General features: G+C 50.4%; 1 protein-coding gene across 3 annotated transcripts in view; it reads left to right on the forward strand.

Moving 5' to 3' along the window:
* PTPN9 (protein tyrosine phosphatase non-receptor type 9) overlaps window positions 1–24,672 on the forward strand; it is a 29,962-nt gene extending 5,290 nt beyond the window's left edge. For all 3 annotated transcript variants that reach the window (XM_044438960.1, XM_044438962.1, XM_044438963.1), the window contains 12 exons: window positions 9,290–9,433; window positions 10,447–10,536; window positions 11,211–11,335; window positions 14,064–14,169; window positions 16,945–17,055; window positions 17,338–17,666; window positions 18,633–18,726; window positions 19,358–19,427; window positions 20,164–20,242; window positions 21,375–21,525; window positions 22,090–22,297; window positions 23,125–24,672. In XM_044438960.1, the coding sequence (XP_044294895.1) occupies window positions 9,290–9,433; window positions 10,447–10,536; window positions 11,211–11,335; window positions 14,064–14,169; window positions 16,945–17,055; window positions 17,338–17,666; window positions 18,633–18,726; window positions 19,358–19,427; window positions 20,164–20,242; window positions 21,375–21,525; window positions 22,090–22,297; window positions 23,125–23,339 (1,722 nt within the window). In that variant the 3' untranslated portion in view covers window positions 23,340–24,672. The remainder of the gene's footprint in view (window positions 1–9,289; window positions 9,434–10,446; window positions 10,537–11,210; window positions 11,336–14,063; window positions 14,170–16,944; window positions 17,056–17,337; window positions 17,667–18,632; window positions 18,727–19,357; window positions 19,428–20,163; window positions 20,243–21,374; window positions 21,526–22,089; window positions 22,298–23,124) is intronic.
* Window positions 24,673–24,925: the final 253 nt, after the last annotated feature.

The following is a 24,925-nucleotide window of genomic DNA, read 5'->3' on the forward strand; positions in this document are numbered from 1 at the left end:
CCCCCCCCAAAAATAAGGAATATTTTTTCTTGTTGCTTTGTGCAACTGACCCCCTTGGAAGTCCCAACAGTCCTCTGTTGGGATGGGAGAGAAGTATCGTCCCCATTGCAATAATGGATTAGGAGTTGTGTTGGTTCGAGCAAGCCAGGCTGCGCCACCTTCCTTGTGCTGATGATCAAAGTGGTCTTCTTGATAGGCGTTGTAGGCCCAGAAAAATTACACAAATACGAAGGCTTGGTTGTTGCTATCCTTGGCTGGTAAGGATACTGTTGAGCAGTAACAACGTTAGGTTTGTGTGTGTGTTACATTTCTGTGCCACCCAACTGCCAAAGCCCTCCGAGCAGTTCATTAAGCGAAACATAAAAACCCAGAATGAGGTCAGCTGGATCAGATCAAAGGACCATCCGTCTGGCTTCCTGCTTCCCACAGTAACAACTCGGATGTCTCTTGGAAGCTCCCAGACAGGATGTAAAGGCCACCGCCGGCCTTGTCTCTCTCTCCACCCCCCCCCCACTTGGAGTTTCTATTGAGTTGTCATATTACCTGACATCAGAATGGCCTGACGTCATTCTGTCCTCCGTGGATGGGCATGAATCCTTGCTTAAAGCCTTCCAAATCGGGGGGCCGTTGCCATTTCCTGAGGCCGCGAGCTCCCTGAGCTTGTTCAAGCATGAAGGTGCTTCTGCTTTTTTATTTCTTTCTGGTCTGTCCTGGATCTACCCCCCCCCCCCCCCATCAACTGAATTGCAAGGCTCTGAGTTTTCGCATTAGGAAAGAAATAGACACACAACTCTGTGTGCTTTGGGCAGCGTATAAAACAACATTACTGCTAGAGAAAATAATGTCGTGCTGGAATAAATGATGTCTAGCGCAATGTGGAGGACTCTTACAAGAGCTGCTGATGTTGTGTTCGAGCCATTTAGGTTACCACAACACAACTTAAAATGACAGTAGTGTCAGATTCAGGACTGCCCTTTGTTCACACTGCGGATGATGTGGGGGGTTGTTGTGGTGTTAAGTCTTTTTAGTATTGTAATTGTTTAATGTAGTTTGCACACTGTCCTGTGATTTGTTGATGAAGGGTGGTGTATAGATTTAGAAAATAACAAGGACATGGTTGTTATATGTATGTCTCCCCTTTTCTTGCCCTTTTTAAAAAATAAAAGGCCCCAACTCTTAAGCCTTTCCTAAACTCCCTGTTTATTTCATTAAATTATTAAATGACTTGGGACTGAAAATCTGAAACAAAGCCTCTCCTTCTACATGCCTGAGCTATTTGAAGAGACTCAAAAGTACCTCCAGTCCCAAGTCTGAGGATGATGGAGTATGTAAGCATGCCATCTCTTAGTCACTTGACTCAGTAAACAACCCAAGAATGCCTCATTTCTCCATTGCTGAGGGGAAAGCGACCCAGAATTTTAAACCTTTTTTTTTTTTTTTTTTGCTCGGTTAAAATTCTGTGTTGCTTCTCCCTCAACAGCCCGGAGTGCCAAGTTCACACATCACAGAAACAACCCAGGAATGGGGGCTTGATTCCATGCAAAGTGGAAGTGTGTGGTTGTGAGGCAACTATCCATGGTTCTTACTTTTGAACCTGGTTGTTGCATTAACCAGGAATGGAACCTCCCTGTTTGGTGAACCATTTCTTTAGTGCCAATCAGCTTTTTTCTTTGACCCAGGCATTCAGCTGATTAGTTCAACCTTCTTATATTTTTCAGTTTTAAAAATTATTTTACGTCTGCATTCTCTTGCTACTATTATTTTGTGGTGGTAGACCGGTCTGGTATCTTTGTAAAAAGCAGTTTTTAAATAGTGTAATCCTAATAAATCCTAATAGATAATATATAATAATGATTAATAATATTTTGCCTGTCATTTTCTGTATGCATAGCTATGAGTCCATGGTTTATACTGGAATTCTCTTTCCCCAAGGCTTCTTGGCATGCACAATATTGTAGTGGCATCCTGAAGTGGGCAGAGGGGTGCACTAGATGTCCTCCAAGGTTCCCTTCCAATGCAAGCATTATATCACTGTATTATTCTTTTAAGAATTCCTTACTAGGAATGTGCCTAAGAAGCAAGCCTCCACAAGCAACCTAAAATAAGATTGTATATAATCAACACTGTGGCCAGGTTAGAAACAATGTTAAAATGTTTTACAGCTACATGAAGTTGTCAGTTGTGCATCTTGACTGATTTAAAGGAAACAGACAGACAAAAAAAAACCTCTGACCTTGGTGGAGACTAATTTCCAATGACAGTTCTTAATGTTCTTGTTTTGAGCAAATGCAGGTAATAGTCTCAGACACGGCAGAAGCTAAGAAACTGCCGAAATACATGTTGGGATTATTCTGGGACAGCCTTATTTTGTGAAATGTCTGGAGAAGGGCACCTCAGCTGGTCGAGTACATGCTCCAGAATGCTGAACTTCCTAAAATGCAGTTCCAGGTAGTTCAAGCCATTAGCTAAGGTTTGCTGGTAGGCTGGATTGTTCAGCCCCTGCCTTCTTGCCCGTCACTCCGACATGGCCCTTGAAATTCTCCCCCTGCTGGCACTCCAGCCTCAGGCCGAAAGCGGCACTGCACGCCTGCTCTGGGGTCGTATTTGACCCCAACCATCACTGGCAGGCATAGGAACAGCCAGGCCACGTCTGACGGCTAACGAGAGGTTCAGGCTGCAAAACCCAGCTGGATCTGTCGTTTCGGGGCGCCACTCAATGGGACATGGATTTGGACGAGCTGGATTCTGGACTACAAAGCCATCGTGCTTTTCGGGTTGGGAGAGCCGAGGCATTTTGATCCGGGGCGTAATCTCATGCAGTTGATAACGGCGTGATTTTGTGGGCAGAAACGAGAAGGAATATAGTTCCTAGTTTATGATCACTTTCCTTAGAAGTGCAAAGGGGGTGTGATCCCGTCGCAACATTCAGGTCATTTTGAGGAGCTTCACACAAGCTCTGGGTGCAAGTGTGTATTTTAAGTATACGAGGGTTTTGCATGGCTTTCATGACGGGTCCGTACAAGAAACAACTTAGGCATATTGGCTGTCAGCAAAACGTCGAAATCCACATCAGGGTAATGCCTTTATCAGGCCAACTGAAAGCTCACCCAAGAGGCATTCTGGCAGTTCTGCTATCTGAATCCGGCAGAGGTTACTAAATGTTGGGTGGGGGAGAAGGAGTAACTTGCCGATAGCAAGTCTTGGTGTTTACATGATTACCATCTTGAGAGAGTGGGCGCCGAGATGGTTTCAGGTTTCATCAAAGGGGTTTGGGGCAGTGGAAAACACGGCATGCCAGCTTGCACTGTCTTCTTGCAGTTGGGTGACATATTGGGGCTTGTGGTCCTTCCCCCGTTTCATGGCCACACAGCTGGAGTTTTCCCATCCCAGGATACCGTAGTCCATCTGCCTGAAGCAGGATGTGCCAGTGTTGTTGTTAACAGAATGTGAGACTCGCCACCTGTTCCGGAGAGCCTGGAGGCTGAGCCAAGGGACCTGATGAGATAATTTTGGCAGAGAGGAGATGGGTGGGTGAGTGGGTGGGTGGAAAGCCTGGGGGCTCAGCGGAAGGAAGGAAAGAAAGACAAAAGATTTTGCCTCCCCAGGGAGGAGAAAAGAGAAATCCAGGCAGGTGTGTTTGTGAGGATGAGGTTTATGGCCAGTCATCACTGCAAATGACCTTCTCACTCAGGGTGGTGTAATGTTTGTTCTGTTGTTCCTGTCCTGCCCCTCTTCCAAATAGCAACAGATGTGATTCTTCTCCATGGGTCCCTCTTATTTGGATGCTTATGGCAACTCTCTAAGGTAGGCTTGGTTGAGAGATGGCCTGAGGTCCAAGGTCTTCCCCTCTGGGGTTCCAACCCAGAGTTCCTTGGCACTCCAACCACTACACCACACTGCCACTCTAAACATGTGCGAGACCTTGTTCACATTCAGGGCTCCCTCTTAACTTCTTAGCCCTCCTAATTCTTGAGATCAGCTTGCCAGCTCTGCAGCAATGGTAACACTCTGGTTTCTATCCAGGCTTGCTGCCCTTGTTTTGAGGGGAGCAAGAAGTTGTGCTCCTGCTGCAGGTGCCTGGGGCCAGTGGGACGAATCCAGACCTTGGGATGCTCTGGGCTGCTTCCCCAGATGGTGTTGCCCTTTCTTCCAAGCACCGATTGTTTGCTGGTTTCCCAGCTTTTGTGCAGTGGGAGTGGAGCCAAAAAGATCAGCCAATTTTAGCCTACATCTCTTACTGCCAGTAACTGAGCCTTGAGAGAGAAGCATTTGATTTGGGAGAAGAATGGAGCTGAAGCTGCGAAACCACCAAACATTGGTTTGGAGGAAAGAAGTGGAGTCGGGCAAAGGGGCACGGCCTTCTGGGAACTGCCAGAGACCGGATTTCGTCCCCTGACCTCAGCTTCCCCAACTCCTGTCCTTCACAGGGTGAAACTGGCATTGGCAAAACCCACTAGACAATAGTAGAAGCCCACCTTGGTACCCCACAGATGGGCTGGATGATAAGTTCCATACTCCACAGCTACTCTAGGTATGATGGTTGCTCCAGTCCAACATGTTTAGATGGTTTGGGAAGGCTGTGCTAGCAACTGAAAGCACTCTGAAGAGCCTAAATATTCCTATTGTGCGATGGAAGGGGAGGTCAAGAGAAGGGGCAGAGAACAGCACCCACCACTAATGCCAGTGGAACAGTGCGAATCATTTTTGGAGGAGCATCAAGACATGCTAAAATGGGAGTCGGTCAAAACTCACATCCATAAATCATTTAATACCTGAAAAGCGGTCCTGGGGAATAGTAGTTAAGCCGGTGTGGTGCAGTGGTTAGAGCACGGGACTGGGACTCAGGCGATCCGGGTTCGAGTCCCCGCTCAGCCATGGAGCCCACTGGGTGACTCTGGGCCAGTCACAGACTCTCAGCCCAACCTACCTCACAGGGTTGTTGTTGTGGGGAGAAGATGGAGGAGGAGAATGCTGTCAGCTGCCTTGAGCCCTTGGTAGGAAAAAGGCAGGATATAAATCAAAAATAAATAAATAAAAAGAGTAGGCTTGCGACCCCTAATGGTTTAACAAGCCATTTTCTCCCTGCAGTGCCTTCCACAGCTTCTGGCGAACAAGGAAGGGAGAATCGACAGAGAGGTGGAGGTGTGTGCTCACTTTCTGAGAGGGGTGGAAATAAAGACTGTTCTGGAACCTCTTTTCCCTTTATTACTGCACAGACCTGGCTGGCAATGTCCCTTTCCAGGGTGAAAATCTGCTGCATTTGCCCCTCTCCTCAATTCTCCCTCCCGAGCCCCTCCGCTCAAGCCATTCCAGCCAAAAACAGAGAAATGGCAGGGTGCAGTCTGGCCGGGATGGATGCTCCACATCCATGGCAGGCAACACGGAATGGCCCCCAGAAACTGGGGGGTTTTCCAGCCACCAAAAGCTAGAAGCACCAGCTAGCTCCATGACTGCTTTTGAAACTGAAATCTGGTTTGCGGGGGTAGTAGAATGACGTGGAATTGTCCTGCGAGGGCAGATTGGCTTGTACCAAGTGAGGTCACGAAGTGCAGTGCTCTCTCTTTCAATCAGGGGTTCGGAACCGTAGACTTGGGGAACAAATCTGATTTTCCTGGGTCACTGGCAGGCCTTCCGGGGCTTGTTGGGTAGTCTGGTGGTTTCCCAGCTCAGTTTCCTCTCTGCTCCATTCAAAAAGGCTGAAATGCATCTTCTGGGAGGGAAGGATTTAAAACATAGAAACAGAGTGAGTCAGAAGGGGTCTCCTGGGCCATCTAGTCTGACCCCCGGCTCCTCTCATGACATGCCCACCATGTGCATGTCCAGCCTATCCTAGAACACCCTCACCGATGGGGCCTCCACCACCTCCCGTGGAAGCCCATTCCACACCCTCGGAGTCCGAACTGTCAGGAAGGACTTCCTCGCATCCAAATCCAATCCAAATTTGGGGGTTCTGCTGCTCCCAGCAATGTAACACAGTCTCAGGGGCATGTCAAAAGCAACAACCGACTCATGGGGGAGTAACACGCTCCCAGTTCTTTTCTTGGTCCCAACCACATGGAGTTTGCTGATCCTGCGTCCAGTATCAACATTAGAAAATACCACCCCAAGTCTATCCAGGCTCAGCACTGGTTGGAAATCAATCCAGGTGCATCCAACCCCTAACAGGTTTGCACACTCCCCAGGTGAAATATTGTTTGCATTGACAATACTGGCGTCGGCTTTCCTCTGAGGAGCAACGAATACGGAGTAACCTAGAAGTCTGCTTTTTTGGGTTTTTTGCCTCTTAGGCGTTCACCCTTGCAAATCTGCCTTTATTTACCAGTCAATAGATCCCTTTTTCAAAACAGGCAGCTGGGAGACACCCCTCTCCACTGCAAAGAGAGAGCCAAGCATGGAAGGGACGAGTGGCGGGATCCATTTTCTGCTCTAGAATTGTGTTTCCCAGAGGGACCGAATGGATGCTTCCAGGAAGCAGGATTCAAGACCGAGGAGCTCCCCCCTCTCTCCCCCCGGCCCCATGGCTGGGTGCTTCCTCTAAAGAGGAACGCAGTCCTCAGTCATTGTGACAAAGGGCTGAAATCATGGCATTTCCTGCTTGTACTTTTCTAGTGTTTTCAAAAGGGCCCGGCCTTTTGAGGTTTGTTCTGCCGGATGCATGGAAAACTTGGGATGCACCAGAAGTGTGCGTGGAGTTTCTGTTGAGCCCTTAATCCTTTGCACCTGCTCGCTGCGTTGAAACAAAAAGCGTCTTGAAAGGCCGATTTCCTGAGAAGTGCAGGGCTCCAAGAAATGTGAAATGGGGAGGCATTCCCCAGGATGGTAGCAATGCTGCCTCCGGAGCGTTTTCCAGTGAAACGCGGTCTGCCTGGGCGAGCGGGAGGCACGGCGGGGATTGTGGAAAGGATCCGCTGGGGCTGCTCAGATGACTCCCTGCTTTTCGCGCTCCCAACGGCGGCTGGCGTTGCTTTGGGAGCCAAGGGATTTCTCGCTGCTGGTGTGGATGGGAGGCCATGCCCTGAGCTCAGGACAGAGGGACTGGCTCCCACAAAGCGGAGAGGCATTTAACAGTGGCTGCTTTCTTTGCCAAGGAGAGGTTTGATGCAAAAGGAACACAAACCTCTTGTTTTTTCCATGAGTCACTTCTGAAATATGTTTGTCCTTCAAGCACAGAAGCGCTCAAGCTGTCTTAAAAATGAATGGAAATACAGTTCTCCGAGAAGCCTGCAGTTTAGGGTCGGGTTGGAGCTTCCGGTTGGAGGTGCCGGCTTTGCTGCCAGACGACTTGGGATCTGGCACCTTCCGGGTGGGCTGGAGCACAAGGCCCGTCACCGTTGTATTTCATTCTGAGCACACACTTTGCAGTCGGGCTCCCCCAGCCTGGCTCCCCGCAGAGGCCGATGGCTATGTTGGCTAGGAACTGTAATCCCAAGCAGCTGAGGGAACCTGGTTTGCCTATACAGATCTTGTATTCTTTCTCCTGTTTCTTCCCATCCATCCATCCATCCATCCATCCATCCTCCATCTGGAATTACATGGTTTGGGTTGGTTTCCCTTGCGGAGGCCCCACCACCACACTGTTGGTGCAAATCTAACATGTGGCACCAGTCCTTTTCCACCTACGCTGGCTTCCACTTGAAGTCCGGGCCCAATTTAAGGTGCTGGAGGTGACCTAGAAAGCCCTAAGCAGCTGAGGGCCTGGTTGCCTGAAGGAGTGTCTCCTTCCATATGTGGCTGCCTGCCCCTTAAGATCTGGGGCAGTCGCCCTTCTCCAGGTGCCCTCCCTGAAGGAGATTAGAAGGGTGGATACCCAGAGCAGGGCCTTCTCTGCAGTGGCACCCCGATTGTGGAATTCATTCCCTAGAGAGTTTTGCTTGGTGCTGTCACTTTATTCTTTTCTGCACCAGGCCAACCCCTTTTTATTTTCCCAATGTTTTAAGACCTGTTTTAACTGGGGTTTTATTATTAGTTGAATTTTAGGACGCTGTGATCAAACAATCAAAATGCTCGTCCTTTGAAACCCTGTTTCTGGTGGCATCTGGCTGAGCAGATGGAGGAAGCTGACTGGCCTCACAGCAGCTAGAAATGTGGGAGACCCCATTTCCCACCGCTGGTCTCTTGTGAGGGCTCCCCACTTCAACTTTCCATCTGAAAAATGGGAATAATGACCAGTTCCCCAACATGAGGAAGCCAGAGAGCATCTCCATGAGCTAGTAATGCATGCTGTGCCAATGACCTGTTTTAATGAAACTCCCCACATTCAGATGGACGGGTTTGTATTTTAGTTTTAGGGAGCTGACCTCCACAAACAGAAAGAAGTTAAACTCATTGTTTCAGCAAGAAAGACCTTCTGATCGCTCTGGGTGGTCTCAAGACAATTTTTACGTGGTCTGGCAGGATCTGCTTTCAGCAGAAAGATCGGGGCAGCTTGGGGCTGCTCTGCACATCGGTTCTTTGAGTCTCTCCTCCCCTTTCCCTTTCCTTACATATATTTTTGCATGATTATGGATGGTGAGGCAGTTGTGCAACAGACACATACATGTTGTGGTAGGCAGAGCAGAAAAGGAAAACCACATAAGAGATGGACGGACTCCATCAAGGCGGCCACAGCCCGGCATTTACCAGGGCTGAGCAGGGCTGTGGAGGACGGGACATTTCGGGGGCCTCTCATTCATGGGGTCTTGCTAACTCGGAGGTGACTTGATGGCACAGAGATCAACATGGCAGAGAGGGCCAAACCGCTCCGCCTTTTCCCTGTGGACGTGGTTCCAGTTGTTTTCCCTGCCTGGCTACTACGAGTCTTCAAAGGAAAAACAGACATGTTGTTCTTGTTGTTTATTTCATTTCTGTACCTCTTTCTGCCAAAGATCTCTGCACCTTTTGTAGCAATTGGTCATCACAATTTACTGCCTAATTTTTCCTTAGGCACAGGAGCGGTCTGGTCCCCTTCCGCTTAATAAACCTCATTTATGTGTGTATAGAGCAGAGATGTAAAGCTTATTCTACTTCTGAGCTAACAGCCAGCAAAAACCAGTCCGCAGGAGAGGGAGAGATCTTTCCTTTTGACCTTTTCTCCTCTTCACTGTGTATATTTTCTTACCCCCTCGAGTTTTTTCTTTCCTTGCTGGAAAATTAAAAACAGGATATACAAATAAATGGAAGACAGTCCCCTTGCATCCAGCTTCACCCCACGTCTCTTGCAAAGCCTGGAATGGTTTGTGTAATGGATTCCGCTTTGGCGTGTTGATACGTAGAAATCCTCACAGTGTTTTTCCCTTTGCCTCTTCGATAGGCCACCAAGCAATTTCTGGAAGAGATCAACAAGTGGACAGTCCAGTACAATGTGTCCCCACTCTCCTGGAATGTGGCCGTCAAGTTCCTCATGGCTAGGAAGTTTGATGTCCTTCGCGCGATCGAGCTCTTCCATTCCTACCGGGTAGGTGGGGCGAGACTGTCAGGGCAGCTTCAGAGGGACGTGCCCCGTCCTCTAAGAAAAGACCCCTTCCACTGGCGCTCCAGAGGTTACTGCCCCCTTCTAGGTTTTTGGAGGGACTCATGGCTGAGAGCAACAGGTGGTCAAAAGGTGGTGGTGGTCGTTCCCTTCAGTGTGGAAGGTCCTAGTTTCGGTTCCTGGCAATCCGAGATAGGGCTGGGGAAGAATTCTGCCTGAAATCCTGGGGAACTGTTGCCAGTCAGTGTAAGTAATATGGAGCTAATGCTCCAGTGGGACTTCATTATGTAGCCGCTTCCTGTTAAGATTTCTCCTGTGATTGCTAAATTGCTCGGGCAGCCCTGCTGGGTACAGAAACAGCTGCTGTGTTTTCCCAGGCTGATTTTTCCACCCATGTCCCTGAGGGCTAGCGACTTTCTCCCATGTCCTCTCTCAGCCCCGAGCAATGAGAATTCCAGGATTCTGCTCAGCTGTTGGGTTCTGGGCAGGAGGTTGGTTTCGTGGACCACAGCAAAGCAGATTCCCACATCCTGTTCTCTCTGCTTGCGTCCCCCTGCTGTAACGCTGTTGATTCTCAGATGTGGGAGAAAAGACATGAAGCTGCCTTCTATGGGGTCAAGCTACTAGTCCATTTTGACTTAGTGTGGATGACACTAACTAGCAGTGACTTTCTGTGGTTTCAGATGTGCAGGCTTTTCCTGGCCTAGCTGGAGTTTCTGCTGATCAAACCCGAGGCCGCCTGCATGCCATTCCATGCTTTATTTATGAGTTACACTCGTTCCTTAGGGAGGAGCTGTCCCTGTTTGTGTCCAATCTGCCCAAACCAGTCAGGCAAGATCAGCCATGAGGTTTGGCCTAGAGAAGGCAGGTGTGATGGGAGGTTGCGTGTGACTCCTACAATAGCCACTCGGCTTCGAACAGCAGACTGGAAAAGCAGCTTTGTTTGCCTTTGGCTTCTGTTGTGGATGCCTGAAAGAGCGTGATTCCTCCCATCTCAGGAAACCAGGCTGAAGGAAGGGATCGTGAAGCTGAAACCCCACGAGGAGCCCCTTCGATCGGAGCTGCTTAGTGGGAAATTCACGATTCTGGTGAGTGTGGCCAGGCTGTTGTTCTGCTTGTGCAGCTGGCATGGTATAAGTGTGCTCATGGGGGGCTGGGGAGAGCTGGGCTTGAGTGGCAGCTCACCTGTGGAGCTCGCGGGAGCGAATAACTTTAGGCCAGTGATAGATTCGCACCAGACCCCACAGGGTTACAGCAAGGATACAAATGGGGATAAGGAAAAATCACTACTGCTAGTAGTAGTATTATTAGTAGCAGTAGTATTACTATTTTTATGACATCCAATAGCCAAATTCTGTCAGGCTTCCTGGGGGAAAAGGCAGGATATAAATGAAACAAACTAATGTTGTGAGGTGCTCATTTTATTGTAGCCATTGTCCTGACTCAGTTTGGGGGTTTAGCTCCAGGGGATGGCACCCGGTGCTCAGAACTCTACTGTTTTCCCATGACTCCTTTGACCTTGTATCAGGCCCCTGAATGACCAAGGAGGTCTTTAAAGACCGCTGGAAAGAGGCCTGTCTTAACCTGGCACTGAAAAGATGGCAAAGTTGGTGCCAGGCAGTCCACAACAGGGAAGTTATTCCAAAGATGGGAGCCACCACCGAAAAGGCTCTCCCGTTAGTTTCCTCCCTCCGAGTCTCTAGGCATTGGCACTCATCTCTTTGACGCCATGGCTGACCTTTCCCTGTTGGCTTCTTTGCAGAGTGTGCGGGATCCTTCGGGAGCGTCAATTGCCCTCTTTACAGCCAAGCTGCACCACCCCAACAAAAGCGTCCAGCATGTGGTACTCCAGGCTCTCTTCTACTTGCTGGACAGGGCCGTGGAAAGGTGAGTAGGGGCTTTGTACTCCTGTGAGACGTTTGCGTTCTTGGCCTCAGCGTGCTTCTCCCTTCGCTTCCTACAACCTGTGTGTGGGTGGGGGGGGGGGGCGGTGTGTGCGCACACCTGCATTTGCGCTTACAGGTTTTTGATTGTTAAAGAAATGATTTAGTTTTGCCTTGCCATCTGACATGGGGTCAGACCCAAGCAAAGGAAAAGTGTTGAGCTTGGCTTAACTTCAGGGGATGAGGCTTCTGTTAACTTTGATAAGATTTTAACTACTTACATTGTCTTAAGTACTTAGATTGCTGCATTTACTGGTGGAAGGACAGGGAGTTGGCAGGATTGAGAGAGAACCTTTCTGCAACTTTATTAACGTTTTGGGAAGTATAATATTTGTCTTCTCCCAACTGTAGCTGCAGTGGGATGCATATTGAACTAACAGTAGAATTAATGGGATTTACGTCTGAGTAGATATGAAAAGAACTATAATCAATAAAATTGTCTATCGGTTTCATTTGGATACCACCCAATGGCTGAAGCTAAAAGAGTCCCTCATTATCAGGACAGTAAGTGCATGGTAGGCTTGTGGAGCCGGCTGGAGCCGGGGGTCAGACTAGATGGTCCGGGAGACCCCTTCTGACTTGCTCAGTGTCTATGTTTCTAAGATACTCCTCCTGATAAAAAATACCAAAATAAATGCTTCATATGATAAATACTAACAGGTGATCTCAGGTCTTATTAATTTTAGATTTAAACCCTGCCTTTCTCTTTTTTAAAGAACTCAAAACGGCCTCCGTCTTTCTTCTCCTCCTGTTCTCAGTCTTATCCCAACAACAGCCCTGTGAGGTAGGCTGGGCTGAGTGTCTGTGACTGGCCCAAAGACATCCAGTTGGCTCCACGGCTGAGTGGGGACTCGAACCCAGATCCTCTGAGTCCCAGTCCCACGCTCTTCACTACTGCACCACCCTGGCTTACGTAGCCAAAATGGCGCCCACACACCCAAGGGGGAGCCCTCAGCAAGCCTGGAGGAGAAGCCCCAAGATTTAGAAAAGTACTGTAAAGCTGCAGGGACCCTGCCCAATGCAGCGATGGGACCCCCTAGCTCATAATGCAGGGTGAGCATATTTGTGGCCTCTGTATGTTGAACTGCAATTCCCATGACCCTTTCTCTTTAGCTCCACTAGCTGAGGCTCCTGGGAGCTGCAGGCCAACAGCGTTTGGAAGGATAGGCAGAACCATCCTCTCCCCCAAGCAGCCATGAGGACTGAGTCTGTGTAATGGTCACAGCACGCTGGAAGACAAGAGGAGAGAAGGAACGGCCATGGGAGGACGGGGTGGGGATGGAATGGAGTGCCCTGGAAGGAGGCATTGCTGGTGTCTGGCTGGGGCCCTGAGCCTGCCGCACATGGCCAAAAGGGCGTCCTTCCCCCTACCCGTGAGCCATGAGCAGCACTCCCTACGGAAGTTTAGAGCGGAAGGACAGAAGAAGAGCGCTGCCAGATCAGCCCAATGGTCCACCTGGTCTAGCGATCCATCCAAACCAGCTGCCTGCGCCTTCCCTCCCGCAGGGTGGGGGCGAGCCCTCCGCCTGCCCAAGCTCCGCGGCGGTGGGGGAATGCCATCTGGTGGTGGCGGCGGTGGTTCTGTCGCGTCGTCTTGGCCGTAAGCAGCGCATTCTCCCAGTAATGGCGATCAGTTTGAAGGTGGCCCAAAGGCGAGGCAGAGCCCAAGGGAGGATGCAGAGTTGCCTCAAGCTGAATCCAACCGCTGACCCACCAAACCCAGGCGTGGGAACAGATGTGGGCCTCCAGATGTTGCTGGAGCGTATGACTCCCGTCCTCAAGGTGCTGTTAAGGGTCTTTTGAAATAATGACTGCTGGAGTCATTCGCTCTGCAGAGCTGGAGCTGATGGGGGCTGCAGTTAGGCCTCTGGGAGGCTCAGGTCCCCCCCACCCCCGTGAGGCGGTGTTACGTATTCAGGGCGTTTTGTTTCTAAAGCTCTGCTGGGGTTCAATGCGCCTCACCAGGTATCGCTTCTGGGTTCCCCACCCAATCGCTGCCCTGAGCAGCATTTTAAGTCCACTTCGGGGCAAACTGAAACGCAACGAAGCTGTGTGGCACAGATGTATGGAATAATCCGTGAAAATCTATGCCACCATAAATCTGTTGATCTTTAGAGTGCCGCATCAGTCTCGTTGTTGTTAAATAATGCGGGCTGTAAAACGGGAGCTGAGCTATCCGGCTGTAATGCCTCCAGGCAGTTAATCTGGTAGGACAATGCCTTCTGGATCTAAAAGCTAAGACGGCTTTGAATAATATAGGCCAATGCTTGGTCCAGGCAGTTGTTCGAAACTTAATGAATTAGGGTTTACAAAACTGTGACCAAGCGTTGCGGCTGAGGTCATATTTGCTGGCATACCCCTGTTTTCTGGGCTGGTTTTGGCACAAAATTCCTGGCTTATCTTAAGCTGGCCTCGCCATTAAGTCTGAACTATGGTGCATTGACTTAGGTTTATTTAACAAACTGGGCGGGGGGGGGGGGGGAATGTGGCTTAGGAAGCTCTGAAGATCAACCCAATCTGTGCCTTTAGTATCTCTGCCTGTAGTGCTTCTTAACACTGGTCTATTAGTCGTAAAAGTGAGATGTTATTACTACAGCTTGGTGTGTTACTCCCCCAGCAGTAATCTGCCTCCCTTCTCTCTTCTCCTCCCTACTCCGTCCCCCAATCCTCAGCTTCGAAACTCAGCGGAACGGCCTGGTATTTATATATGACATGGCAGGTTCCCACTATACCAATTTTGAGCTAGATCTCAGCAAGAAGATTCTCAACCTACTGAAGGTAAAGGCTCGGGGGCCTCCTGGGATTCTGTCCTCACTCGTCTGGTGTGTGCTCGGTTGTGTTTTTGGAAAGCTTTTCCATGAGCTCCTGTTGGCTTGTGGATTTCAGGGCATGATGGCAGCACTGGGGAACTGGGGGATTCTCCAGAGCAGGTCAGAAATGGGTGAGGGAGACTCGGCCACGGATTGCTCTGAAAAATGGCACGCGGAGCTGCCTCGGTGGCTGACCAGCTGTTGCTTGGAGAGTGAAGGAGAGTCCACCAGTCTCCTGCATGACTGGTTCCACTGTCCAGTGGCTTTACCACTAAGAAATGCCCTCTAATATTCAGCTACCTTCCTGTGCACCCTTGGGATCTAGCTGTGCTTTCCAGGACAGGCAGAGAATACGCATGGGACAGCCCTTGGAAGGCCCATAGAATGGCCCCATATCTTCCCAACTTTCCAGCTCACAAGGGAGCACGAGGCACGTTTCGTCTGCCCAGAAAAGGCGCCCCTGAGTCTCAGAGGCCCAGGAGCTGATCTCCTGGCATTGAGAGTGAACATTCCAGGTGCTTTCCTTTGGGAGCAATGGCATAGCCGTGCTGAAAAGGGAATGCTTTCGACTACCTGTACATGACTACCAGGTCAACAATCCATGGAATGGCCCATCCCCTGAGGCCTTGGGGAAGTGATATGACTAATTTCAGCAGCATGACCCACGGAGTCCAAAAGCATGGACTGGCAGATGCGGCTCAATTCAATTAATGATTCACAGGTCCAAAATGTGGCTTTTTAATCCAAGCGGTCATCTTGACATGATGACAGAAGGCTGGTGATACTGGTATAAACAGCCAGTTTCCTCCTCACGGTTCAATTAAGGCACTTGAAGCCGTTTCCCAGAAAAGTCAAAGGCCAGCATTTCCTGTATTTAAATGCCCTATTTTTTTTTCTTTAAAGAAACACCACAAACATTCGAAGTACTAAATTAAGTTTCATCAGATTAAAAATGAGTTGGAGGATGGAGGACCTCATTCCTCAAGTGGAAGCTTATTTTAATATATGGCCATCCCTAATCCCTTAACCATGATTAAAACAATGGCCAGTGGAACTGTACTCTTTCTCCCTTGATCCCCTTTCTGCATCTCCCACCCCTACCCAGGTTAGGTGACCTATTACCTTGGTTGTTAACTTGGGTTTCCTCTAATCTGAAACAAGCGAGTCTATTGCAAACGTTCTGTCTGCTTTTCTCTGCCATGCTAACAGCTTGGTTTGCCTGAAGGAAGAATCCCGAACATGGGTTGCGTGTGGGTTGGTGTTGAATCCTTGCCAATTGCTATTATGTGAGAACCCTATGCCAAGGTTTAGCCATGCATTGTTAACCACAGAAAACCCAGAAGAGAACTCATGGTTGGTTGGTTGGTTATCATGCTGTGAAATCTGGATTGCTAACTTCCTATATAAGGTTCATGTGTAACACTAATTTTCAGTTCAAGAACCCCTGAATCAATGACAGCCAATAAGCTTGGTTCCAGATCTCTTAGTCTTTAGATTGTCAGATTATCTTTGCTTTGTTGATGCTGCTTTAACACATTAATGTCAACTGTGCGCCAACAGGTTTCCTCCACTCTTCCCCCTGTAATTGCACGGCCAGCTGTATATTGATATTGTTAGCCACTTAGAGAGTCCTGTCGGACTGTTAAGCAGCATATAAATTTGAAAATAAATAGATAAACTCAGTGGCACAAGTGCCAACTTAAGTCTCCGTCTTGCTTATTGACTGCTGGAGTAAATAGCTACAAAACTGCATTCCAGTCCAGCTTTGTACGTTTGGAATGTTTGGATTGGTGTATTTTTTTTTCTCCTATGAAGTTTGAACTCCTCTTTTTCTCTCTTCCTGTATGCACTGGTCTCCCTCTATTGGCAGGAGGAAAAGAAAGCAGAGAGTGGGTGTCCCTGATGTATGCATGTCACTGAGATGAAAACTTTTTCACCCAAAAGCCCCATTTTCCAAGATGTTCTATTACCCCGTGTTGATTTTGTTTTTGTTTAGTCACAAAGTCATGCCTGACCCATCATGACCTCATGGACCACATTCCCCCAGGCTCTCTCGTCCTCCTCCATCCCCCAGAGTCCACTCAAGCTCACACCAAATGCTTCAGGGACTCCATCCAGCCACCTCATCCTCTGCCGTCCCCTTCTCCTTTTGCCCTCTATTGTTCCCAGCATTGGGCTCTTCTCCAGTGAGTCCTTCCTTCTCATGAGGTGGCCAAAGTATTTGAGCTTCATCTTCAGCTTCTGGCCTTCTAAAGAGCAGCCAGGGTTGATCTCCTCTAGGACTGACCGGTTTGATTGCCTTGCGGTCCAAGGGACTCTCGGGAATCTTTTCCAGCACCACAATTCAAAGGCCTCAATCCTTCGGCGCTCAGCCTTCCTTATGGTCCAGCTTCCACAACCATACATTGCAACTGGGAAAACCAGTGCTCTGACTATATGAACTTTTGTCGGCAGGGTGATGTCTCTGCATTTAGTATGCTGTCTAGATTTGCCATAGCTTTGCTCCCAAGGAGCAAGCGTCTTTTAATTTCTTGTCTACAGTCCCCATCTACAGTGATCTTGGAGCCCAAGGAAATACAATCCCATGTTGATTAACATCCTGTTGAATCTCAGAGATGAACCAGCCCAATTAAGCATTCTGAATTATCTTGTGAATATAGTGTCGGGTCTGTCCGAGCACTCGGTGGCCCATTCCCACTGCAGTCGGTGCTGTAGCCGTCTTTCTTCCTCACCCCCTGTGCAGGGAGCTTTTCCAGCCCGCCTCAAGAAGGTCTTCATCGTGGGGGCCCCCATGTGGTTCCGCGTTCCCTACTCCATCATCAGCCTGCTGCTCAAAGAGAAACTCCGAGAAAGGGTGAGTGTGCAGGCATCCGACCTCACCGGGATCTGGAAGGATAGGTGCCTGTTTAACACTGTGCAGCACAGAAGAGATTCCCCAGGAAAGAAGTAGGGAGGTTGGGTAGACGCTTCCACGCACAAAGGCTTGCTGGAAGCAGAAAGTTTGTTTTGGCAGGAGCTCCCCTGTCTTCAAGTCACATTTCCGTCTTGAGATCGATCTGCTATTCAGATGAGTTGCATATGACGGTTTAATGCATCCCCATCTCTTTCTCTGCCCACACCCCAAACTCACACACAGGTTCAGATGGTGAAGATGTCGGAGCTGAAACAGCACCTCCCCCAGGAATGTCTTCCGGAGTACCTGGGTGGATCCCTCAAGCTGGATCCCCACAGCTGGAACTGCAGGTTTCTCCCACAGCAAAACGGGCACCCAGATCCCCTCGACGAGCTGATCTTGGTGCCCCTGGCTGCGCCCCGCGACAACGGCTCGGTGCACGTCCCGGGGCCGAAAGCCATGACGGTGCAGGAGGTGACGGAGCACGTGAGGCAGAAGCAGAAGCGGGGCATCTACGAAGAGTACGAGGGGATTCGGCGGAGGAATCCGTCGGGCACGTTCGTCTGCTCCTTGTAAGTGGGGGGCGTGCTCTCTGGGGGAGCGAGGGCCCCGCTGTCTCGGCCAGTGGAGAGAAGAGGAGGGAGAACAGGGAGTGATGACGGGGGAAGCTCGGTCTCTCCTCCCCAGCCGGTTTCCACAGCGTCTCGCTGAACGTGGTGCAGCTCGTGGGCCCTCCAAAGCCTGGTGGAAAGGCTTGGATCGGAGTGGCTGAGCTTCTTCAGTCCAGGGACCACTTCCCACTTTGGAGAAGCTCTTGGCATTTCTGTGCTGGGCAAGGGGGCGAAAGGTGGAAGGCCAAAGAGGCAGGACTAAAAGGCCAGCGCATTTTATCTTCACGTTCTCACTGACACTCACTGGGAAAGGCCGTTTTTACCTTTTGGAGTGGGGGAAAACTGCACCGAAGGTGGGAAAACACCAGACACGGGAAAGGAGGCAGGGTACGTCCCCGTGGAAGGAAGCATGGCCCGGGATGAATTTCTTTATCAGCAATTCTGTGCTAAACAAATTACAAGCTACAAGCGGCCCAAGAGTACCATATATAAAATTACAAAACCAAACCATAACTACCAGATCGTAACAATGGTAACATTGCAAGGTAGGAAGCCTAAAAGCTGTTCAGCCTGTGAGCAAACAAGGGAATCAGTGAATCCTAAACAACAGGCAGAACAGCCAAGCAAGTAGGAATGTTTTGTTTTGGCAGCTAAGAGAAAGCAACACCTGCATTGTATCGATCTTGGTGCAGTCAAGGGCCAGGCGCAATCCGTCTTTTGCACTTGGTAGGAGATCTTGTTACACAGTTGCATAGTGAAGGTGCTGGCCCAAATATCTGACTTCCGGCAGTGGATCCCAAGTGGATTCTGCCGCTCCCTTGCGTTGCTGCCTGAGCTGAAAGGGCTCAACATACCCCAGGGAGAACTCGGGGTGCTGCCCTACTTTCTCCTTGCCCATCGTGCCTGCTCTTTCTTTCCCCCATGTAGAGCTCCCCTTAACCAGGAGAAGAACCGATACGGAGATGTGCCGTGCCTTGACCAAACCAGGGTGAAGCTGTCCAAACAGTTCAGCTACCAAGAGGTAAGCAGTTGGAGCGAGAAGCTGCGTTGTGGTGAGAACACAACCGGTCAGACCCAAGTGTCCAGGGTCGGTGGCCACAGCTGGAATTGTGAGGGAGGGCTGCCGGCGCCGTCACAAAATGGCTGCTTTGGGCATGTTCCAGCCTCAGCCAGCCTGGCCAGTGGTCGGAGATGCTGGGAGCGGTGGTGTGGGACACCCAGGGAGTGCCAGCTGGGGGACCGGCTGGCAAAAGTGATCCGTTCTGGTATGAAGTGCCGCCCGTTCTTGCTGCCACTGGTCTTATTCCAGAGGTATTATGGCACCTCACTTGAGAAGGCCTTGAAACTGGACAGTTTTACCCCGTTGGCTGGTTTTTATTGATGGTCTTTATGGCTGCCTTTGCGCTCTCACGGTTGCATATTTGGCCAGTTAGAGTAGAAGCCACAGAATTTGATAGACTTGATAGTCTGACCTGAACCACGACTGAAATGCGTTGGCGTTTTATGGATTTATGGAGCACGTCTGGGAGAGGGTAGGAGCTGTTCTTGCTTAGCCTCCCCTTCTTCCCCTGTGTGTCCTTATGAACAGCTTCCGCAAGTGTTGCTGCTCCAGCCAGCTTCTAGCAGTAACATGTGCCGTTGTGTCCCTCTAGCTGACTGACTATATCAATGCCAGCTTCATGGATGGGTACAAACAGAGGAACGCTTACATCGGCACGCAAGGTATGGAAGAAGCGCCCCCCGCCCCCCAGTGCCCCTTCCCAGTCCGCTCACTTATAAAAATAAGACCTCACTTAGGCATGAACTGGCTAAAAGTAGCAGGCAACTTTCTGGGCAGTGCTTCTGATGCAGAAGTCATTGATAATCAAGGGTAGAACATTTGTAAGGCTCTCCTTTTTCATGCAGCCCTTAAGGTACACCAGAGACGCATGTTCTTCTCACCCCCAGAGCAGGTCTGGAAATGTTATTGCTTTATTCTCAACCAGATCAGAGGTCCAGCAGAGGAAATTGCTCAGGGCTGGGTGCTGCTCTCCAGTGCGGCTGGCAGCACCTCTGGCCTGCAGCCATAGAGAAGTGTGCAGAGAACTGAACTGGATGGGTGCTTGGCTCTCACTCGACATAAGAGAGCGCCTCAGACATTCAGTGCAGGAGCATTGCTTCTGGAGAGCCAGCGAGGTGTGGTGGCGAGAGCATTTGGCCTGGAAGATCCAGGTTCTAATCCTTGCCTGACCACGAAGCTCACAGGGCGACTTTGGGCCAGCAGCTGGCTCTCCGTGTGGCCTGCCTCACGGGCTTCTTGTTGTCAGGACAAAATGGCGAGAAGGTGAACCTTGGGAGCTGCGTTGGGTTTCTTGCAAGGTATCAGTGTAGTGCAATAATAACAATATGAAGATGAGGAGGAGGAGGAGGAGGAGGAGGAGGGTTTCCCCCAATCTCAACAGGTGTTGTTTCTCTTCAGGGCCCTTAGAAAACACTTATGGTGACTTCTGGCGCATGGTGTGGGAGCAGAATGTGTTGGTGATAGTCATGACAACGAGGTAAGGTGGCAGGTGTGTCAGTGAGTGAGTGTGTGAATGGCAGGGGCCCGGCTTCGACTCCTCTTTGTGCCTGAGAAATGGAGAATTTCTCCCATGGTGACGATCGCCTTCAAGGCTGGGCCTCCGTCACGGTGTCCAGGGATACCCCTCTTGGCCTTCCCCAGGTTCCAGGCCCTTCCTGGGCTCCATGTTGTTATTTCACAGGGTTTTAAACCATTATTATCTTCTAAGCAGGAGCCTGGCATGCCGCATCATAGCATTCTGCCCTCCGGCTCCACCTTTACCTGGGTTCAGAGGAAAGCTCTTGTGTTGGATGCCCCGATCCCACCTGTGTTTTGTACAAGTCTCTTGGATGAGTTGCTTTTTCTACCATTCTCCACAGCTTGCATTCTGGGAAATTAGTATTTTGTGATGGCAGCCCTTTTGGGGAGGTGCAAGACCCCAGTCTCTCCAGCAGCCCCTTCACAAGAGTGCCCAAGATTCCACATATGCCCCTGATCTGACACCCTAATCCAGGTTCCCCAGCCATGGGGTACCATATAGCTCTCAGGACTAATATCCACTGAGAGATTTGCATTCCAGGGGCTGCTCTAATCCTCTTTTAAACTGGAGTAGCCTTCACGACCTCTTGTGGTCAGAAATTGCATCATTTAGCTGTGTGTTGTACGGAGGGTGTCCTTTTACCTGTCCTGAAATTCCTATCAATCCATTTCATGGGATGACCTTCCTGAATTGCAACATATAAAATGGGACAAAATGGCCTTACTCTCCCCTTTTTCCATACTATGCATAACTGCCCACCTCTATCACATCTCCCCTTCCTCACCTTCATTTTCTTGAGCAAAATTGCCCAAATTGCCCACGTAAGGAAGTTGCTCCAGCCACTCAGTCATATCAGTTCCCCCCTTCTGTACTTTTTCCTGCTCTACAATATCCTTTTTAGCTGTGATGACCTAAAAAGAAAGAAAAACAGAGAGGAACGCTCTTCTTGGAGTGTAGGCAGAGATGGTCCTGTTGAAGTATCTATAAGATGTTCCAGGAACTGTTTAGGCTGAGCAGCAGGCTAAAAATACTTGAAATAAATAAGCAGATAAATACCCCCTCCTCCCCCAAAATTGCCTTGATCTTGCAGACTTGAAGAAGGAGGCAGAAGGAAGTGTGGCCAGTATTGGCCATTGGAGAAAGACTTTCAGACCTGCTATGGAACCCTGACGGTCACCAACCTTGGGACAGAGAACCTCACCCATTACAAAAAAACCATTTTGGAGATCTACAACTGTGAGGTAAGCACAACCCGCTTCAGGCGTGCTCGAGATGTCCTGGCTGAAGTTCAGCACTGAGTTGGGGGCGGGGGGTGTATTCACTGCAAATTAAACCCAGGTGCTATGCCCCGGAAGGATTATGCCCCTCATGTCTACGGACCTCGAAAATGAGTCACGGGGGCCTCGTCGAAAGCATGCATGCAGACCCAGACAAAGTGCCTGTTTGCCATACTGCATCCTAGCACAAGAAACCGCGTGTGGTCAGGTCAAGATGCGCACCACCCAACTCATGTTGGATACATGAATATAATACACCTGGACCTGTAACCATGCAGTGTATCAAGTGGGATAAAATTCATACTGACTGGGAACACAAGAAATAACCTCTTGCGCAGTGGAGGATCCGGTGTGCTTGAGCTGAACGGCCCCTCCAGATCACTGCTGTGCTCTTGCTCACATTCTGCCAGAAGCCAGGCTGGGGTCTCCATTCTGGGTGACCCTTTGACTCCCAGAAGGGGCGCAAGGGGAGCTGCCAGCCACCGCGGTGGATGACGGCTCGCTCTCCTCCTCCGTTTCCCGCTGCAGAGTCGTGAGAGGCGCCTCGTAACCCACTTCCAGTATGTGAGCTGGCCTGACTACGGCGTCCCGTCCTCGGCGGCCACGCTCATCGACTTCCTGGGGGCTGTCAAGCAGCAGCAGAGGGTGGCGGTCAGTGCCCTGGGGCCGCGGTACAAGGGGCACCCCGGCGGGCCACCCATCGTGGTGCACTGCAGTGCCGGCATCGGCAGGACAGGTGAGGGGGCCGGGAGGAGGGGCTTCAGGGGGGCGAGGAGCATCCTGGGACGTGCAACTGGGGAAGGCATTGGCCTAGGGGCCTCGAGAGGCTGCCTCAGACCAGGCCACTGGTCCACTGGGCTCAGCCTTGCCTGTCTTGGCAGCAGGTCCCTAGGAATATTAGGCAGAAGTGTTTCCCATCACCTGATTAACAAAAGGTGCCTGAACCTTTAAAGTGAATGAATGAATGACAGACAGACAGATGGACAGGCAAGAAAGGGGACCTGGTTCTCTAAACAAACAAACAAGGAGGTGCCTCATCCCTTGAAAACAGTAACAGCTGGATTTGCCTGGAATGGAACCTGAGGCGCTCTGTGTGCAAAGGGGATGAAGAGGCGGCATCCCTGGGTGAGCCTTGGGAAGGCCTGACTCTTACCAGAAGAACCGTGAAGCAGCCAGACCAGGGGTTCGGAACCTGTGGTCTCATGCGCAAAACCAGCCCTCGGGGAGGTGCTCCAAGACGATGCTCCAAGCTTCCCCGGAACGCCACGCCGCCTCTTCCCCAGCCACCGGCCTCCTGGCTGGCGTGTCTCTTTTTCCCCTAGTCTAAAAGCCCAAAATGCCTCTCCTAAGGATCAGTAAATGCAATAATAGCTTTCAGATGAATCCTGTTGGCTTTTTGGCCTCGCCTGTTCTGATGTCCCCTTTGCCCACTTGGGAGATTAGAGCACATCTGGAGCGGTCTTCAGCCCCTGGGTTGGGAGAGGCTCGAGTGCCCAACGCGGCCGCCAGTGGGTGTCCTTCCTGGGGGAAGAGCTGGTGGCAGTCTTGTTTTCCTCCCTCAAGGTACCTTCTGTGCTCTGGACATCTGCCTGTCACAGCTGCAAGACGTGGGCACGCTGAACGTCTATCAGACAGTGGTGCGGATGAGGATGCAGCGCGCCTTCAGCATCCAGACCCCGGAGCAGTACTACTTCTGCTACATGGCCATCATTGAGCATGTGCAGAGAGAGAACCTGCTCCCTTCCTCCCAGACCAGGGCCGCCATGGAGAAGAGCTAATGGAAAGGACGGCTGAAGGCTCACCATCGGTCAGTCAGTGCCAGGGACCAGGCCACCCTCCCTCCCTCCCTCCCTCCCTCCCTCCCAATCCAGATTCATCCGAGTCTTCAGACAAAACTCACCACTGATGCAAAAGCCAACTTTTCTCTGCTGTAGAGAAACTTTCTTTGGACTAGTGAGCTGGGCAACTAGAAGTCCCAGGACACAAAGACTTGCAATCCTTTGCAACTAACACGCTCGACTGAACTGTGCCTTATTGAAACAAGACAGACAAACACACGCTGACGAAGACGACACAAACGCCCAGCTTCGTGGCTCCGGCTTGCCGCTGTGGGCAGGTGGGCAGAAGGGGTGACTCCTTGCTCTGGGTACGCGGCATCTTCCTTGCCTTGCTCTCTTCCTGTAGGAACCCTTCCAGTTGTAACCTGGGGCCAGAATAGAAGAAACCCTTCTGCTCAGTCTTAGCTGCTGCTACATCGCTCCGTGTGTCTCTCTCTACGTTCATCTTATGCTCGCTGCCTGGGAGTAACCAGTTCTCTTTAGACGGATCAAGACACAGTTGCTTCTAGCCATGGTGACTTATATTAGGGCTTCTTTTGGCGTGGCGACGTCCGGTGTCGCAAAGGGGCATTCGTTGCTCTGCCCACCTGCTGTGCCTGCCCAACCCAGAATCCCGAGACGGCTTTCAGAATGCGCCTCCGTGCCCCACGCACCCCCCAAGTCTCGATGGGGGTGTCTGGCCCACAAATGCCTTGAAGGTGCCCACAGAGGGGCACCGCGGTGCGAGAGGCCTTGCCCTGGAGCATGTCCAGTCCCCCAGGGATTCTCTCCGGGCATCATCTTGGTAGGATACCCTTTTCAAGTCCGTTCGTTTCCTGTTTCCTTTGTTTCTCTCCTGCAAGGTCGTTAGCCTGAGCGAAGTGGGTGGGTCTCTCTTTCCCTGCTGATGCTTGGGAGCGGAAGGGAAGCTGGCTGGTACGAAGAAGGGTAAGGGCTTCCTCTCCTTGTGCGGCACGCGGGTGCTTGCCAGTGGTGGGGCTGCAAGCTTCCAGTTTTCCGAAGGCATGCCCTCTCCCCCCACACCCTCTTTCTGTTTACGGAAGAGGAGAGCGGCGTTTGAGCCGACCTCAGTAACTTTATACTGGAATAAGCTCTTTCGAATGTGTATATTCTTTTATTTTTTATGACCTTTTGTTCTTTTTGTTTTGTTTTTGTATTTAACATTAACTTGATCGAGATGGAGTTGGAGATAACTGTAAATGTTCCCATTCGCTGTTATATGGCGACAAACTTTGGTTTTGTATTTACAAATAAATATCCTACAACACACGCATCCATTGGCGTCATTTTGTTTGCTGCTTTTGGCAAAGGTTTGTGAGTGGCAGGAAGAATGAAGCCGTTTCTTATATCAATATCTGTATTTCTATCCTGCCTTTTTCTGCAAGGAACCCGAGGCAGCTTATTTATTTATGGACTTATTATCCCGTGAATCAGCCCAAACACCCACAAATCTTGCACATTTCTCCTCCTATAACAGCCTGTGAGGCAGGCTAGGCTGAGAATCTGCGACTCTGTGTTTGCTTTGG

This window comes from Varanus komodoensis, unplaced genomic scaffold (genome assembly GCF_004798865.1).
Source record: "Varanus komodoensis strain SLA01 unplaced genomic scaffold, ASM479886v1 scaffold33, whole genome shotgun sequence".
Classification (NCBI taxonomy): Eukaryota; Metazoa; Chordata; class Lepidosauria; order Squamata; family Varanidae; genus Varanus; species Varanus komodoensis.